The sequence below is a fragment of the Diaporthe amygdali genome, assembly GCF_026229845.1.
Source record: "Diaporthe amygdali strain CAA958 chromosome Unknown NODE_54_length_279735_cov_64_132730, whole genome shotgun sequence".
Classification (NCBI taxonomy): Eukaryota; Fungi; Ascomycota; class Sordariomycetes; order Diaporthales; family Diaporthaceae; genus Diaporthe; species Diaporthe amygdali.
Window position 1 is genome coordinate 96,402 of NW_026517074.1, and position 14,917 is coordinate 111,318.

Consider the following 14,917-nt stretch of genomic DNA (forward strand, 5'->3'; position numbering starts at 1 on the left):
GGATGAATGCCCGTCTTGGAGACAGTCAACTGGCCATCTGGCCTAGCATTAGACCTTCATGTGAAATACGAGTCCCCATAGCACCGTTCAGAGCGCAAGAGAGAGGCATTAAACGCCCTTCCCAACTCGAAACATCGCCCACGCGTCAGTCTTCTTCGGCGATATAACAGTTCCGTATCCATCCCACATCTCTGCGTGCTGCACCCATATGCGGACCATCCGATCTCTTTGCCTTTAGCCGGCCTGCCAACCCGAGTTCCCGCCGCCGTCCGCAGGCCCGGCGCACTCTCTAGCCTCGCTAGCTTTGAGACGGCTATGCTTGGTTGCATGATCAACGTCGAACATATGAACTGTTTCTAACCCTTGGGAACATCAGCGCCATCCGCGCCAACGCCGGTGCAACATTATAATATTCTAGTGATGTCGTCCCATGATTAGACGGCATCGTAACGGCCACTCCCGAGGAGAACGACACGGCTTCATCGTGCCGGCAACTGCTGGTAACGCAGCACAAATATCTGTCTGGACACCGTTTTCTGGCGTGCTTCTGGATCCCTCGACATCCCGAACAAGCACTAGACTACTGCGCACACTTCACGGCATCACCGCCTCTAACCCACTACGGGCGGGCAGTCGTCGTCCCTGTCCTCTGTTCGATGACGAAGAGGTACCCGACTGGGACTTCATTCGACCCTGGGTCTGCCAAAGCTGGAGAAACCTTGCTCGTTAGCAGTCGGCTGTATCGTCGCGGTATCGAGCTCCAGAATTCTGTCCCCATCGGCCACGAGCTGCAGGGGAAGTAATCCACCATCTCCAGCTCCTCCTCCACAATAGAAGGGCGCCAGAATCTTTGGAAGCTATTGGGAACAACCTTGTCCGGCCCGGTCCCACCCTCAGTTCAGGCTCCCTCACCCACGCAACCAAGACCAAGACCCGTCTCTTCGTGCTGCAGACCCTGCAGTCCTGCTGCTGCTGCCACACAGTTTCGAGAGTCAACGAACCAGTCTAACTCTGAACTAGTCACCTGCCACATTCTCCCCAGACGTCGTCTCATTGAGGGCCTTCAAGCAGCAGGTCAAGCTGGCCTAGTTTGGTTCGGTTCCTTCATCCTATATTACCTGGGGTATTTACTTCCCCTGCTTTTGAATCTCCATCTACATTCACTATTCACTATCACGATCTCGATTTCCGAGCTGCGTTGGCGATCCCACGTTGGCGGTCGTCTTTTGTCCGGTGTTGTCCTTGACCGCTCTCTTGAAATCCCAGCCTGCACGCTCATCCTGCATTTTGTGGACCGCGGCGTGGGGTCGACCGGGGCCAGGGGTCACGCTCATGACTTCTGAATCACCGCAACCACCAAAGGAGACATCGTGTGCTTTCGACTGTTGGCCTACCGTTGACCGCCATAAGTCTGTATGAGATCCATCGATCGTGTTGGCCTCCTGCTTTGTCCAACACGAAGAAGCTGGACTATCTTGAGCTAGAACAGATCGCCCATCCACGTCACGCTGCTCCCCAGGCCACATTCAGTCGACGGTGACGTTGACAACCGGTCTCTGGGTTGGCTTTGGGTCAGATCTCGCCTCCAAAACTTTGTCGCTTCCCGTCGACCTGGTCCTGGCCTTACCAGCTGCTCGCCCACGGCGGTAACGGAGCTCTGTGTCAACGGTTCCACAAGTCGGCAAGGCGGTGTTGATCCCCTAGTCCGTATGGGGCCAGCCTGAATCTGCACAAATCCCAGCCTGCATATTATTTTTGAACCGCACGCGCCTTGTGCCGCTGCCAACTGGTCTGCTGGCTGCCAGCAGGTCCCGTCTCCAGCATCCGGCCGAATCCTAAGCGCCAATAGAGGGCCTGGCGCTCTGCTTCAACGCTTTCCAACACTCCGCTCTGATACGTTGGCACGACTGACACAGTCCACGCAGCCCACCGATCGCCGGGTCGGTTCTGCAGCAACAAAGGTTCTAGAAGCCGGGCGGCACAGAAGCAGTGTGCTGCCCCTGGCGAACAGCTCATAAAGCTCACGACCCGCACAAGTGCGAGGGGCTCCATACTGCTCGTCGCTTGCCAGTTCCCCGGCGCCATTTTTCTCGATTCGACTGCGCTCGGGGCCCGGTCTTCCCAAAAAGCTTCGGTTGACCGCAACTCGTCAACACAGTGACGAAATTTCTTGTGTACAGACCAAGCTCCATCTTAGCCCAGGGGCCAGGGAATGAACGACAGCTAGCCGAAGTGACTTCTTTGTTGCGGAGAATATTGCGCGGGTCCGCATGAACAGAGCCAAACTCATAAACAACAGCGTTTTCCTCGCATCAAATCGCCCAACAAATTCGCCTCACCTCCGAGTCAAGCTTGTCAGGAACGAGTAAACACTTGCAGCGTTGTGGAGAAAGAAGGAAAAAAATCCAACGGGGTTTCCAACAGCAACCAAGCACACGCCTTTCACAACCCATGCTCCGAAGCTTACCGTCACCCATTCACCTCAGCAAATATGTCCCAGTCTCCCGTGCCTCGCTCTCACTCGAGAGCTAGCTTCTACTCCACAACCACATACCACTCGTTCCAGGATGTTGAGCTTTATGAGCCAGGCTGCACGCCAGATGAGAAGGGAATGTCCACGTCGATGGTCCCGCGGTCTGTAGAAGCGTCCACACCTGTTGTCAGAAGACAAAGAACATCAAGGAGAGACGACTTCGACAAGAACCCGGCCTCCTTCCAAATGGTCCGCCAGGACTCGGGCTACGAGTCGAGCACACCCACTCGCAACTCACAGTCATCAAAACGTCACCGACACACATCCCGGACCAAGTCCTCGTCATCACCACCCCCGACAGACTCACAGCCCCGGACCTCGATGTCACAAAAGAGGCCCGCCCTCCGGCGCTCTCGGCCGATATCAAACATGCCCCGGTCCAGCATCACAGTCTCGCGCTCGCCACCTCGGAGCCACCCACAACAACAACCCCAACACAACGACCCATACTCATACTTCCAATTCCCTTCTCCTGAGCAACTGGACCAACCAGAAGAACAAACACAAGACCAGAGCACGGACATCGCACCAGTCAGCCTCCACCTCAACACCCTCAACACCGAGCCCCAATCAGAAAAACCATCATCCTCCTACTCCTCAGCACCACAAGCAGCACTAGCACACCCCGAACCACTCTCCCCGCTGCCGCCGCAGACGACACACTACTGGACCTCGGACCGCACACGGCGGCTCGAGTACGCGGCCATCGACGCGGCGTCGCGCGGCGTGCGGGGCTGGATCATGCGCAACTGCGTGCCCGAGTGCTTCGTGCCCAAGGAGCGGCGCCGCGTCTGCTTCGACGACGACACCGGCTCCGTCAGGCGCTACCGCCTCGACCTCGAGATTGAGTGCCCTGAGGATAGCGTGCCGCCCAGCCCCGTCGGCGAGAAGCCGCGCGGCTTCCGGGCTCGTGGCGGCGGCAGGGGCCTGTGGGCCAAGCTCAGGGGCAAGGCTTAGTCGAGGCCGGGCTCTTTGTCCTCCGTGTCGGCAGACTTCCGGGATCTTTTGGGTTGGTCCTATGCGGCTTTGGCAGCTTGAATGCCTGCCGCCGCCGCGATTTACCTCGATATCCCGTACTTCCCGGTTCTAATCCCTCTGACCAGGAGGGACATCATCAGCGAGGCGATCTTGAAGACGCTTTCTGCTTAATTGTTTTACTGTTAATTTGACTTAATGTTTTTATCCGGGATGAAGAAGCGAGCAAGACTGTTCTTTTTACCTTGAAGAAACGGAAGACGAGGGAATGAGAGAAGAACGCATTTAAGCAGCATTTGTGGCACCATTTACATTGGCGTTCTATACCCACCAGAAGTTTGTGGAGGAAATATTTTGTCGATTATTGAGGAATATCAAGGGATACATACACCATCATCATCGTCAATATCATCAACAGAATGACCCTGGTCTGACACATGAGACGGACGTGGCACCTGTCGTGCTATCAGGGTACATATCTAGCCCGAGAGGGAGTAGAAAGCAGACAACAGTCTGAAAATCATAAAAACATTCAAATAATGCGTGCCTCGAAAATGTTTTGTGAACCTCATTCCTATCGCTGCTCCTAGTTTCCTAAATTTGAACAAGTAGCCCCTCGTTGGCGACCCGTCTGGGTGAGTGAGGCATTTATAGATTCAATTTAAGATTCTGAAAGTAGAGATTGCTCATTAGCTTCTGGCTCATCCGTCATCTGCATAATTGAATTCCACTGCTGTGGTTGGCATGTAGACGCGGTCGCCAGCGAGGTTCCGGAGTGGAGATTCCCGAGGCGGAGGAAGCTGAAGTAGGAGAGACCATAGATGCAGACATCCCCGGCAAATTTGATTTACTGGTGGTCATGTCTGCATGCATCTATGATTCAGCCAAATTGTATAGAAACGACAAATTTTGGTCTAAGTTGAGCACTAAGGACTCGTGGCATTTTCTCGTCATTGTTTTGTTCACAAATTTGGCACGTTGAATGGCGAATGCATGATTCTTGATTCAAATCCAAGTTCTTTCATCATTCAACTGACTCTGTACCAGTGTTAGTTCTCCAATAAAGAAAAGAGACCATGCCGTCTAAAGACCTATATGAGCAAGATAGCTAAAAGTGCTGAGCCCCATCAGCAGCCTGAGCTGACCATCTTCAGCCCGAAATAGAATTCTCAAGCTGTTCCTCACCATCTGTGACGATTTTACTTTCCCATACTCCAATAGGGTTCCTTAACTTCGTAACTTGGCTGGCGCAGCACTTGGCTTTCATGATCATATGAAGCTACCGCCACGCCATTGGGAAATGGTCGAGATGGCTCCAGCTCCATCGACGCGGCCAGAAGTGCGAGTTCTTCCTCAATGTCCTCTGGCAAGCAATCATCGACATCGCTAGGTGTATCCGTTGTGATACTATCTGACATACGATAGGATCCGGTATGGCATGATCTTGCCCAGGCTATGATATGCCTATGATTCTCGGGTATTTCGTGGCCGTCTCTAAAATTCGTGTCATAATATGCTCCAGTAGAGGGTACCTCGCCAGAACAGGAGGGCGCTTCCTCAGGCATTTCAGGCCTTGATTGCATCTGTAACCACTGGTCCGAAGGTGGCTTGTAAGGAGGCGGCGGGGTGCGGCTGAGCTGTTCCCTTGTTTCCTGGGGCATTCCTGTCGACGCGATCTGCTGCTGTGAGCTGGCAGCATGCCGACTGTTGTGCGCCTTAGACTTCTTCCGACGAGCCCTGTGTCTATGATCACTTGTTCCCTTTTGAGTGTTGAGAGGAGCAGGCTGCTAAGAACACCTGTCAATAGACGTAGCTTCTATTGCTTGATGAGAAGTTACGACATACCTGAATGGATCCGTTATCAGGTCGTCTCAGTGTAGACATTCTTTCCGTGGTTATGAATTCAGTCAAGTAGCGAAGTTGTCAAGAGATTCGTTGCTTGTTATCAATTTAAAAACTTCTCCAGGAAAATGACCACTTATTTATGCTTTTCCAAGACACCCATCACTGCGACCTGTGATTGACCGTCAATAAGCAAGCCCAGAAGAATGTGGACTCACAGGGCTGCGCTTCTTTAAGATCGGCTTATCTGGACATTGTCACGGGTATGAACGCACTCTGGCGCTTCTTGCGATCTTATTAAGGAGGCTTGCAATCATTTTCTTCAGTGTGTCATTACTACCTTCATTCTATTTGTCTCTAGAGACCTGCCCCATTCAATACAACTCCGCGTCTCCAGTGTACGGCCCAAGTCCATGTTGTCTCCTTGCACCAAATCTCCATGAAAGGATGCTTGATGACTTGAGAAGCATATGAGGAAGCTGAAACTGGGCATAAGTACATACTTTGGGGTCTTGGCTGGCCATAATAACGTGTTACAGTTCGAACAGCTGGAGGCACCCAGCGCCACCAGTAGCTGTGATAGATTTACGTCTGGGTTACACAAGCTAAAACCACTCGTTTGAGTCCAATAATCTGGTTTACAGGCGTGTTGTGGGACGTTCAACACGCGCATGCCCTCCTCATGCTTGTAAAAGAATTCGCAAGGTATCTGTGACGGCGCTGCGGGCAGGCTCAGTGACTGCAGGTGGGAGCGTCATGACCAGTTCCGTTGCAGATTCCGAGAAGGGACCATCCAACAGTGTACCCGACTCAGAATACTGCTGCTCGATAGGTTCTTTCAAAGAGTCTCTCGCTTCTGATTTCTTTCGGAGTTCCAAATTCTTGCGGTATTGCCGTTTCTTTTCCTTCCTGGCGGCATTATCCTCCTTGCGTGTCCCGGGCTCGTTGCCTTCGTTGATGTCCTCGTCTCACAGATGTCCCACCCCGAACATCGCTGCCAGGGAAGAGTTCTTCTCTGATGAAAGTTCTGTCGTCATCAAAATGCAATCTTTCATCGCACCAATGAGAGGAAGGGTAGTGAATGTGAGGTACAGGCTCTCGGCAGATTTGACAGTTTCCGGTGTGCACTATTCGTCTTAACTAGTGCAAATATCTGCATTCTTTGATGAAATAACCCTTTCAGCACCGGAAATATCACGGGTTGATCTGACACCTGTCACGGGGGAGGGTCGGTAATAGCAAGACCGAAAGATATCAAGCCATATCGAGGATGTTCCGATTGGCGAAATCGAGAGGACAGCATAGTATAATGAGTGATTGACTTCGTCATGATCAACAAGGACATTGCACATTCCAAGATAGCGGAGACGAATCGAGAACCCCCGCATGGTGCAAGAGGAACAAGTTTGATAACTTATATATTAATACCTTGAAAGTCACGGTATATGACCAAGTCTTGGCGTCGGTAGCAATTGCAACAGGGAAAAGGTCGTGCCAGATTAGGATGGGGGTGCCATGCCGGTCTTTTGCCAAGTCTGCGGACCCATAGAGACTTACATTGGACAGGCGATAGGGACAAGAGGGAAACGCATTTCTACCGGTACCGGGATTATAAAGTGCAAATCCTCTGATTAACCTTACACACATCAAGTTATTAAAGGCCGAGAATAGCCTGAAATTGGACAAGAGGTTGCTGGAGTCCTCCCGTTTCTTATATACCTACCTACCTCAGGCTTGGGGGAACAGATAGCCTCAGAGTTTCTATACGATGTGAACCACTCAACCCTCAATCATCTAAGAAAACCATACACTAGGAAGCAAAGGCCGCCCCGAAAATGATGCATCTCGGACTTTCTGTCACCTACGCTCTGGCATTGGTAACGGGTGCTTTGGCCGTCCCATCGCAACAGCTGGACACTCGCCAGCAGCCATTCACGTCGACAGCCATCACCGACCATTCCGAGCCATGGGCGTTCGCCTTCCTGCCCGACAATCGCATCCTCGTCAACGAAAGGCGAGGCAACATGCGTCTCGTCGACCCGGCGACCAAGGCCAAAGGCACCATCACCGGTGTGCCCGCCGTAGCCTACGCCGGCCAAGGCGGTCTCCACGACGTCGCCTTGCACCCCCAATACGCTAACAACAGTATTGTGTATATAAGCTATGCCGAGGGCGACTATAGCACGGCGGGGGGCGCAGTCGCGCGAGCCAAGCTGACGCTGGACGCCAACGGCGGCGGCGCGCTGTCCGGCCTCGAGGTCATCTGGCGCCACTCACAGAAGGCCTCGGGCGGACTCCAGTTCGCCTGTCGCCTGCTCTTCGGCCCCGATGGCGCGCTGTGGGTCGCGTCCGGCGAGATTAACCAGATGACCCCGGCCCAGTCCATGACCGCCAACCTCGGCAAGATGATCAAGCTGTACGACAACGGCACCGCCTTCGCGGGCAACCCATTCGCCAGCCAAGGCGCCGTCCAGTCGCAGATCTGGTCGCTGGGCCACCGCAACCCGCTGGGCATCGACTGGGACGCCCAGGGGCGTCTCTGGGAGGTCGAGATGGGGCCCATGGGTGGCGACGAGCTCAACCTGATCACGTCGGGCGCCAATTACGGCTGGCCGCTCGTGTCCGAGGGCACCCATTACAACGGCACGCAGATCCCCAAGCACAGCACGCGCCCCGATATTGCCGCACCCAAGGCCTTCTGGGTCCCTGTCATCTCCCCAGCCGGCATGATCATCTACAAGGGCGACCTGTTTTCCAGCTGGAAGGGCAATGCCCTCATCACCGGTCTCAGCGCACAAGGAATTGTGCGGGTGACCATCACTGGTGACACGGCGAAGGAGGCTCAGCGCATCTCAATGGGTAAGCGCATGCGCGGTATCCGAGAGGACAAGGATGGCGCCATCTGGGTGATCGAGGATGGTACTAGTGGCCGGCTCTTGAAGCTTACCCCGAACTAAACTTGCATTACCGAGAGCCTTGGGAGGTTTGGGACCACATGTACATGAGGTAGATTACACTGTCGATTTTATGAGTTATACAATCCGCGCATTTTACCCTGCAAGCTGTCGGTAGATGGAAACTCATCCTCCTTATGAAGCTTGCAAACTGTTCCAAGTGCCATAGTTTCAGCAAAATGCTTCATCACTTGCATATCCTGGGGATCAAAAGCTCTGTATCTCCTCACATATTTGAAACCTTTTAGTTATTAGACTCCGCTAAGTTACCGTCCACTCACCGCACTTCAAGGTCCTGGGTGTGTTTTACCTCGCTTTTCGGCTTAAGCTTCTTACAATTTATATAAATCGAATCAGTAACCCAACGGATCCCCCGGAAACCCTTTTAGAACTGGGCCTTGTTCTGGGAGTGAACTCTTGCGCCAATCTCCAGCCACTGGATCACTGTGCGTGTTCAACGTCAAGACAGCCACCAGCGATATAAGTAATCCGATTAATTCTTAGCTGTATACTTCCCAAGAAAAATATCTTCAATTAATATCTATCATAAATTTTATAGTACTACTGCTGAGTTTGAAAACTAAGTTTAGAAGATGAAGCTTTAGCTTAGAGAATAGAAACGATATTTTTATTCTATTAGTTGTGAGGGTGTGGGGCTGAATGCCAGGGCGCGGTCTTAAGAGCATGAAGTGCCATCATATCAGCCATGGTCGTCAGTGCATGGCACATCTTGTGGATGAGACAGGCCAACGGCTTAAAAGCTGGCGCGTTCAAGGCTACATTCAACATTGAGCTGGATTCGATGGTCCATTCTCGTACAGAAAGCAGATTCCCCTCAAGGCTTGCTTCAGCAGAGCCAAAACAGCTATGCTTCGGCGACTGGAGGGCTGACACCCCCACCTCAATTCCGCACTTGACTCTATTCTCGCGAAGGAATCTTGGCATTCTTGGGTGTTCCGCGTCGTGTGTAGTATCAAGGGATTGCTGACGCCAAGTTGACCGGTAAGTTCCTAGTCGCCCACTGGTGTTGAACTTTATTACATAACTAATATCCGCGATTCAAACCAATGTTGCATTGCATGTGTTCATTCTAGGCGGTGATCCTCGTGTTCAGCCGAGTGGCTTTTCAATGCATGGACAGGCAGGCAGAAAAGTTCCCAAGGCACCGGAACCCAACAAAGGGATATAGAATCACATACAATGACAACCTCAATCTACAGGGCTACAAAACATTCAGACGGGAACCTAGGCATCTCATTCTATCTAGCAGAAAACACGAACTGCTATCAACATCTGTACATGCACTGCCTATGCACATGATAAACGCAAGCCTTAATCATGACAACTCAGCGAAACTTCACAGGGCTCATCTGTCGCTCATTCTGTGCATTGGTGCTGCTCTGCTGTATTCAGAATTTCCCACAATTGGCTCACGGACAAGACGCCTACGGGAGCGGGAAGAAAGACTTTGTGGAGGGTTGCCTGACCAACAAAAATCTATCCGTGATCCGGCCTTCTGACTCCACATATTCCAGCTACTCGTCAACGTATAACCTCCGCCTCCAGTATAAGCCCACGGTCATTGTCATTGCCACCAACAACCAACACGTCTCGGATGCTGTACTATGTGCGGCCAAGTACAAGCTGAAAGTGCAGTCCCGGTCCGGTGGACACTCGTACGGGTCTTACAGCATGGGTGGTAAAGACGGCGCCGTGGTCATAGACCTACAGAAGTTCCAGGATGTCAGCCTCGACTCCAATACGAACATAGCGACTTTTGGTGCGGGTCTGAGATTGGGAAATCTCGAGCTAGCGCTGCGCCCAACCGGAAGAGCACTTCCTCACGGAACGTGTGCCAACGTTGGCGTTGGTGGTCACTTCACCATTGGCGGGGATGGATTTACAACGAGAGCTTACGGACTGGCCATCGATTCATTAGTGGCTATAGATGTCGTCTTGGCCAATGGCTCCTTAGTGCACGCCACGGCTACAGATTATAAGGATGTGTTCTTCGTGCGTAGCCTCAATGTCCAAGTCTGAATAGCCTACTTGTGTTCTCAGATAACTAACGTTGCCGCAGGCCATGAAGGGCGCCGGTGCCTCTTTCGGTATTGCAACTACCTTCTATGCGAAAACCTTCGCCTACCCGGAAGCCCTGACCGGCGTTTACCTGACGTGGCCGGGCCTAAGCGACAATACGGAACAAAGCGTTGCAGCTCTAACGCACATCCAGAACTACGCCAACAACGCGTCCTCGGGGCTGGACCGCAACTTCCAGTTCGATGTGACCCTGGACGCCTTCGGGACCTTCAACCTGAAAGGCATTTACCTCGGCCCAGTAGCAACCTTCAACAAGACGGTGCTTCCCGAGCTACTACGCGGGCTGCCGCCACCCGGCGCCGGCGATAGTGACAGCCCGACCGTCATCAAGCAGTACTCCTGGGCGGACGCGCTGAAGGATGCCAACTACGGCAGTGACATAGCTTACCTCAAGCCTGGCGAAAGCGGTTATGCCCCAGCCCCGGATCACGACACCTTCTACACCAAGAGCATCACGGTACCCGCGCCGGGCCTCCCCGATAGCGCGTTCAGGAACCTGGTGACGTGGGCACAGGCACACCGCGAGGAAAAGAATCCTGCCGTGCCGTGGTACTTGACACTCAGCCTGCAGGGCGGCGTCGACAACCAGATCTTCCTGGACAGCAAAAGCGGCGAGTCGGCGTTCTGGCGCCGTGACACCACCTGGGTCATGGAGAACTCTGGCTTCACGGATGGTCCGGACATGGTATTCCCCGTACCGGCGGGGATTGATCTCGTAAATGATTTGAACAAGCAGGTGACAGAAGTGCTCGGAGCTGGCGGTTATGGGGCCTATCAGGGGTATGTAGACACAGAGCTGAGTGCCGACAAGGCGGGCAGGCTGTACTATGGCGATGTGTTGTTCGAGAAACTCAAAGGGCTCAAGAAGAAAATTGATCCGGATGATCTATTCTCGAATCCACAATCCATACCAGTCGGGAACTAATTTAGGTCATCGGATTTGAGCGATTTGGCTAGATGGGTCAGTCCAAGGCTCAACATCAAAAAGGAGATTGTACAACTAAGTGAGAAGATGAAGTGAATGGTTGAATTCACAAGAAGGATTCCCAGTAACACATCCTAGAATAAGACCTAGCCAGAGCTACCTGTGTCCAGCTCGCATTTCATGGCGATTTCATCAAATCCCGCTTTGGTGGACACATCGATATCTTCCGCTGATCTCGGCCGACGTGAAGTGATCGCACATGATCATTCTTAATTTCCGTACGTTTGGTATTATGACAGGACATCGAGCGAGCAAAACACTCTGGTTGGAGTAGGAGTTCCAATTGAAAGGATTGCTGCAGAGCTATGCGCTTCACGAATAATATCCTTAAAATTAAGCTTGTGTCTTCAACAGCTGGCCCATGAATGTCTCTTTCATTGCCAAACAAACAGCTGACCAGCTTACATCCAAATGTGATAGCAAACAATCCTCTCCAGGCTTACTAGAGTGGATGAACGCATGAAACCACTACATTATCATAATGAAGCCATATCTACCACGTTGTCGGGCCAAAGAAGCTCCCATCATCAGGCAACACCTTAGTCGTAGCGGGCCCGGTCATATCAAGGGTGTTGTATGGCACGGTGTTGCCCCACCAGTCAGGGAATGTTTTGCCCGACAGGCCCAGCGCAAGGCCGGAGATGACAACCGTCAGGGCCAGGCCGATGTCGAGAGCGCCACTGAGAACGTAGTTGTACTGCGTCCACCAGCCAAAGAACCGGCGGCGCACCATCCAGTTGAAAGCCAGGCCGAAGAGCACGTAGTTCATCAGATACCAGGTCGTCGCGGGCGGGATCATACCCGCCGCGCCGAAGATGGACGGCGTGAAAAGGTACCGCAGCCACGAGCGCGGGTACTTGCGGGCAAAGAGGTAATGGATCACCGGGCAGGCAGCTCCAATCAACCAGAACCAATTAGTCCAAGAGAATAGCTGGCCGGTGCCAAACATTCTGGCGGGTCCCTGCACACGTAGGCGTTAGTTTGCCATGGGGATATATCAAGCTCTGTAGGCAGGAATGTGGTATCGTAGCTTACAATGACACCCCAGATGACCGAGGCATTAAAGAATGTCTTCGCGTTGGGGCAGGTCAGGCCTTGCGGCTGGTCTGCAGTGCAAATGCCGGCGATATTACCGCGGAGGAAGTTGTAGCTTGCGATCTGTACAATAGCCAGCCAGATGACTGGGAAGAACTGCGCAGCAAACATAGATCGCGGCCTGAAGCATTTGTGGTTAGCCGCCAGAGTACACGGAAGAACACTTCTGAGAAACGAAGTAGAGGATAATACTATGTGTTCATAGCCTGTCTCAAAAGCTGCGGTCTGAGAAAGGCTAGTGAAGTCCACACATACGAAAGCGTCTCTCCCCAGGAAAGGTTCAAATTGTGTACGAAAGCTACTTACGGGATCTTCATATAATGGCCCAATTTCATGTCCATGACGTACTGCAGGCAGTTGTATGTCATCATGTAGCCGTAACTTTTGAATAGCATCATGGCGACAGGGCGGCCTGGGGTCATATAGCCGACGATCATCTCGGTGATGACATTCAGGCCGGCTTGGTTGTTCGTGATGGCCGTGAGCATTCCAACCGGGATTGTAAAGAAGATTCCGATGAGGATAGAAATGATCAGCGCCCACCACGTCAGGTGGGTATCCCAGACTTGGGAGGAAATCATGGCAAACGCGAAGGCTACAACGAAAGTCGCTTGAAACCACCATTCAGGTGCCTCCTCTGTAGGACGAACTCGGTTAGCAATCTGTTTGGGCCAGTTTGCTCTGTGCACTGCAGCTTGAGGTGAGCATACGTACTGTATTTGCGCATCAATTTCAGATGGATATCAGGCTCCTCGTACTTGGCGCTCTTGGCACGATTCCAGATGTCAACACCATAAAATAGAGCACAGTGAACGACCGTGGAAATCAAGCCAGCGAAGCCGACTCCATACGAAAGCGCAAAGGCGGGTCCAATTAGGAGTGGAGAGTACTCCTTGTAGGCGGTCTCGTTGAAGGTAAATTCGGAGGTTAGAATTCGAGATACATTGTATGAGTTACCGAAGTGATCGAAGTTGGCGTTGGCCTCGAGAGGCAGGTATCGCATGAACTCTGGCCCGGCCCATGAGATACCGGCGACACCGATGATCACGAGGACCATGCCGGCAAGCATGTTCATCAGTGAGAATCCGGGCGTCATCAGAGGGCTCGTGCCCATAAAACCCGAGATGATGGACCAGTCCAAAGCGAGCGGGATGAGGCCGAGGCCGCTCAAACCGCCAAAGACCTGGTTGACGATTACATTGTTGGGCGCAATCCAGGTTGGGAAAAGGCCAATGTAACTAAGAAATTGGGCGATGACCACGGGGAACCACTCGTAAACAAAGGTGCCACCTGCGACAATCAGGAAGAAAGCATATCTTCCAATGCGCCAGCCATTTGTCTTGGAAGGGTCTGATGTTTCGTGGTTGTGCAGCGTCGCAATGACGACTGCTGGAACAAGCTGGTTTGGCCACACCATTCTATCACGCCAACTGTTAGTATGGACTACACTGTAAGCAGTAGAGTGACAATGAAGGAGTAACATACGCCGCAGGCCATACCAGGTACCGCCGCATGATACCAGCCAGGCCATAGCCCATAGCCTGAGTCGAGACGATGAGGAGGATCTGGAAACCCCACTCGAAGTACTGGCCGTAGTAAATCTCTTGCGCAAGCAAGATATCGATAGCGTACGAGCTGCTCGCGCCGGCAGCAGTCATAACAGTGATCATGGTGTGCTCCTTCTTGTTGAATGGGCTAGGGTTCAAGTTGAATTTGCGGCCGAACAAGCTGTACTCCTTGTTCGGCATGACCGCAGTCCATCCGCGGCCGATTCTATGGAAGTGGTCAGTTTTCAGCATCTCGAGAATCCCCTGAGGTAAAGCTGCAGCTGCGCGTCGGGACGTACGGGTAAGCGATTAGCTGCACAACGGAGGCAGTGATGGTGACGGGGGACTTGCGCAGGCCCATTAGGATGTTGACAGCCGCAATGATAGTGCACAGGACCATGCCGATCGTCCATGCTCGGATGGTGTTGACTGGCGTGTCCATGTCATCCGTAGGAGGAACCTGGGTCGAGCTGGTCAGCAAATTGCCTGATATGGGATGATTGCGTCTGCTTGCGACGAGCGTACCGATGACCGGACTTCAGGATACGGAGAGTCGTCGATTATGAGCTGCTCCTCCACGGCCGCCTCCTTCTCGGGGTCTCCGGTTGCCAGAGCATTGTCGACTGTCTCGAGCTTGTCAAGGTCAAGGAAGGGATCGAATTGGTGAAGCTTTCTAAACTTCTTCAGGTCGGCTGCCGGTGGTTCTGTGGCAGATGATATGCCTTGATCTATCTCGCTGACGATGATGGGCTGCTCCGAGGTCTTCCCTCGAAATGAGAAGCCCATGGTGGTGGTGATGTGCCCGTCTGCGTGCGTGTGTCTTTGGAAGGAGAGCGCGGCGCTCGTTCACTCAAAGTCTCTAACTTGTTGGCAAGAGGCTGCCAAC

The 14,917-nt window shown here is 52.7% G+C and overlaps 5 protein-coding genes across 5 annotated transcripts; 3 read left to right on the forward strand and 2 right to left on the reverse strand.

The window, feature by feature from the left end:
• Nucleotides 1–1,526: 1,526 nt before the first annotated feature.
• Nucleotides 1,527–2,085, reverse strand: J7T55_001298 (uncharacterized protein; the record flags this gene model as incomplete). Its single annotated transcript, XM_053135355.1, has 2 exons — nucleotides 1,527–1,657; nucleotides 1,767–2,085. 2 exons carry the CDS (start codon nucleotides 2,083–2,085, stop codon nucleotides 1,527–1,529), a joined length of 450 nt encoding a protein of 149 aa, XP_052986937.1.
• Nucleotides 2,086–2,491: 406 nt separating this feature from the next.
• J7T55_001299 (uncharacterized protein) lies at nucleotides 2,492–3,490 on the forward strand (the record flags this gene model as incomplete). Its single annotated transcript, XM_053135356.1, has 1 exon — nucleotides 2,492–3,490. The coding sequence occupies one exon, from the start codon at nucleotides 2,492–2,494 to the stop codon at nucleotides 3,488–3,490; it is 999 nt and encodes a 332-aa protein (XP_052986938.1).
• A 3,695-nt stretch (nucleotides 3,491–7,185) lies between these two features.
• Nucleotides 7,186–8,307, forward strand: J7T55_001300 (uncharacterized protein; the record flags this gene model as incomplete). Its single annotated transcript, XM_053135358.1, has 1 exon — nucleotides 7,186–8,307. The coding sequence occupies one exon, from the start codon at nucleotides 7,186–7,188 to the stop codon at nucleotides 8,305–8,307; it is 1,122 nt and encodes a 373-aa protein (XP_052986939.1).
• A 1,335-nt stretch (nucleotides 8,308–9,642) lies between these two features.
• On the forward strand, nucleotides 9,643–11,329 carry J7T55_001301 (uncharacterized protein; the record flags this gene model as incomplete). The annotated part of the gene is made up of 2 exons (XM_053135359.1): nucleotides 9,643–10,317; nucleotides 10,385–11,329. 2 exons carry the CDS (start codon nucleotides 9,643–9,645, stop codon nucleotides 11,327–11,329), a joined length of 1,620 nt encoding a protein of 539 aa, XP_052986940.1.
• A 553-nt stretch (nucleotides 11,330–11,882) lies between these two features.
• Nucleotides 11,883–14,817, reverse strand: J7T55_001302 (Sexual differentiation process protein isp4; the record flags this gene model as incomplete). The annotated part of the gene is made up of 7 exons (XM_053135360.1): nucleotides 11,883–12,350; nucleotides 12,425–12,605; nucleotides 12,791–13,121; nucleotides 13,199–13,902; nucleotides 13,970–14,257; nucleotides 14,331–14,491; nucleotides 14,557–14,817. 7 exons carry the CDS (start codon nucleotides 14,815–14,817, stop codon nucleotides 11,883–11,885), a joined length of 2,394 nt encoding a protein of 797 aa, XP_052986941.1.
• Nucleotides 14,818–14,917: the final 100 nt, after the last annotated feature.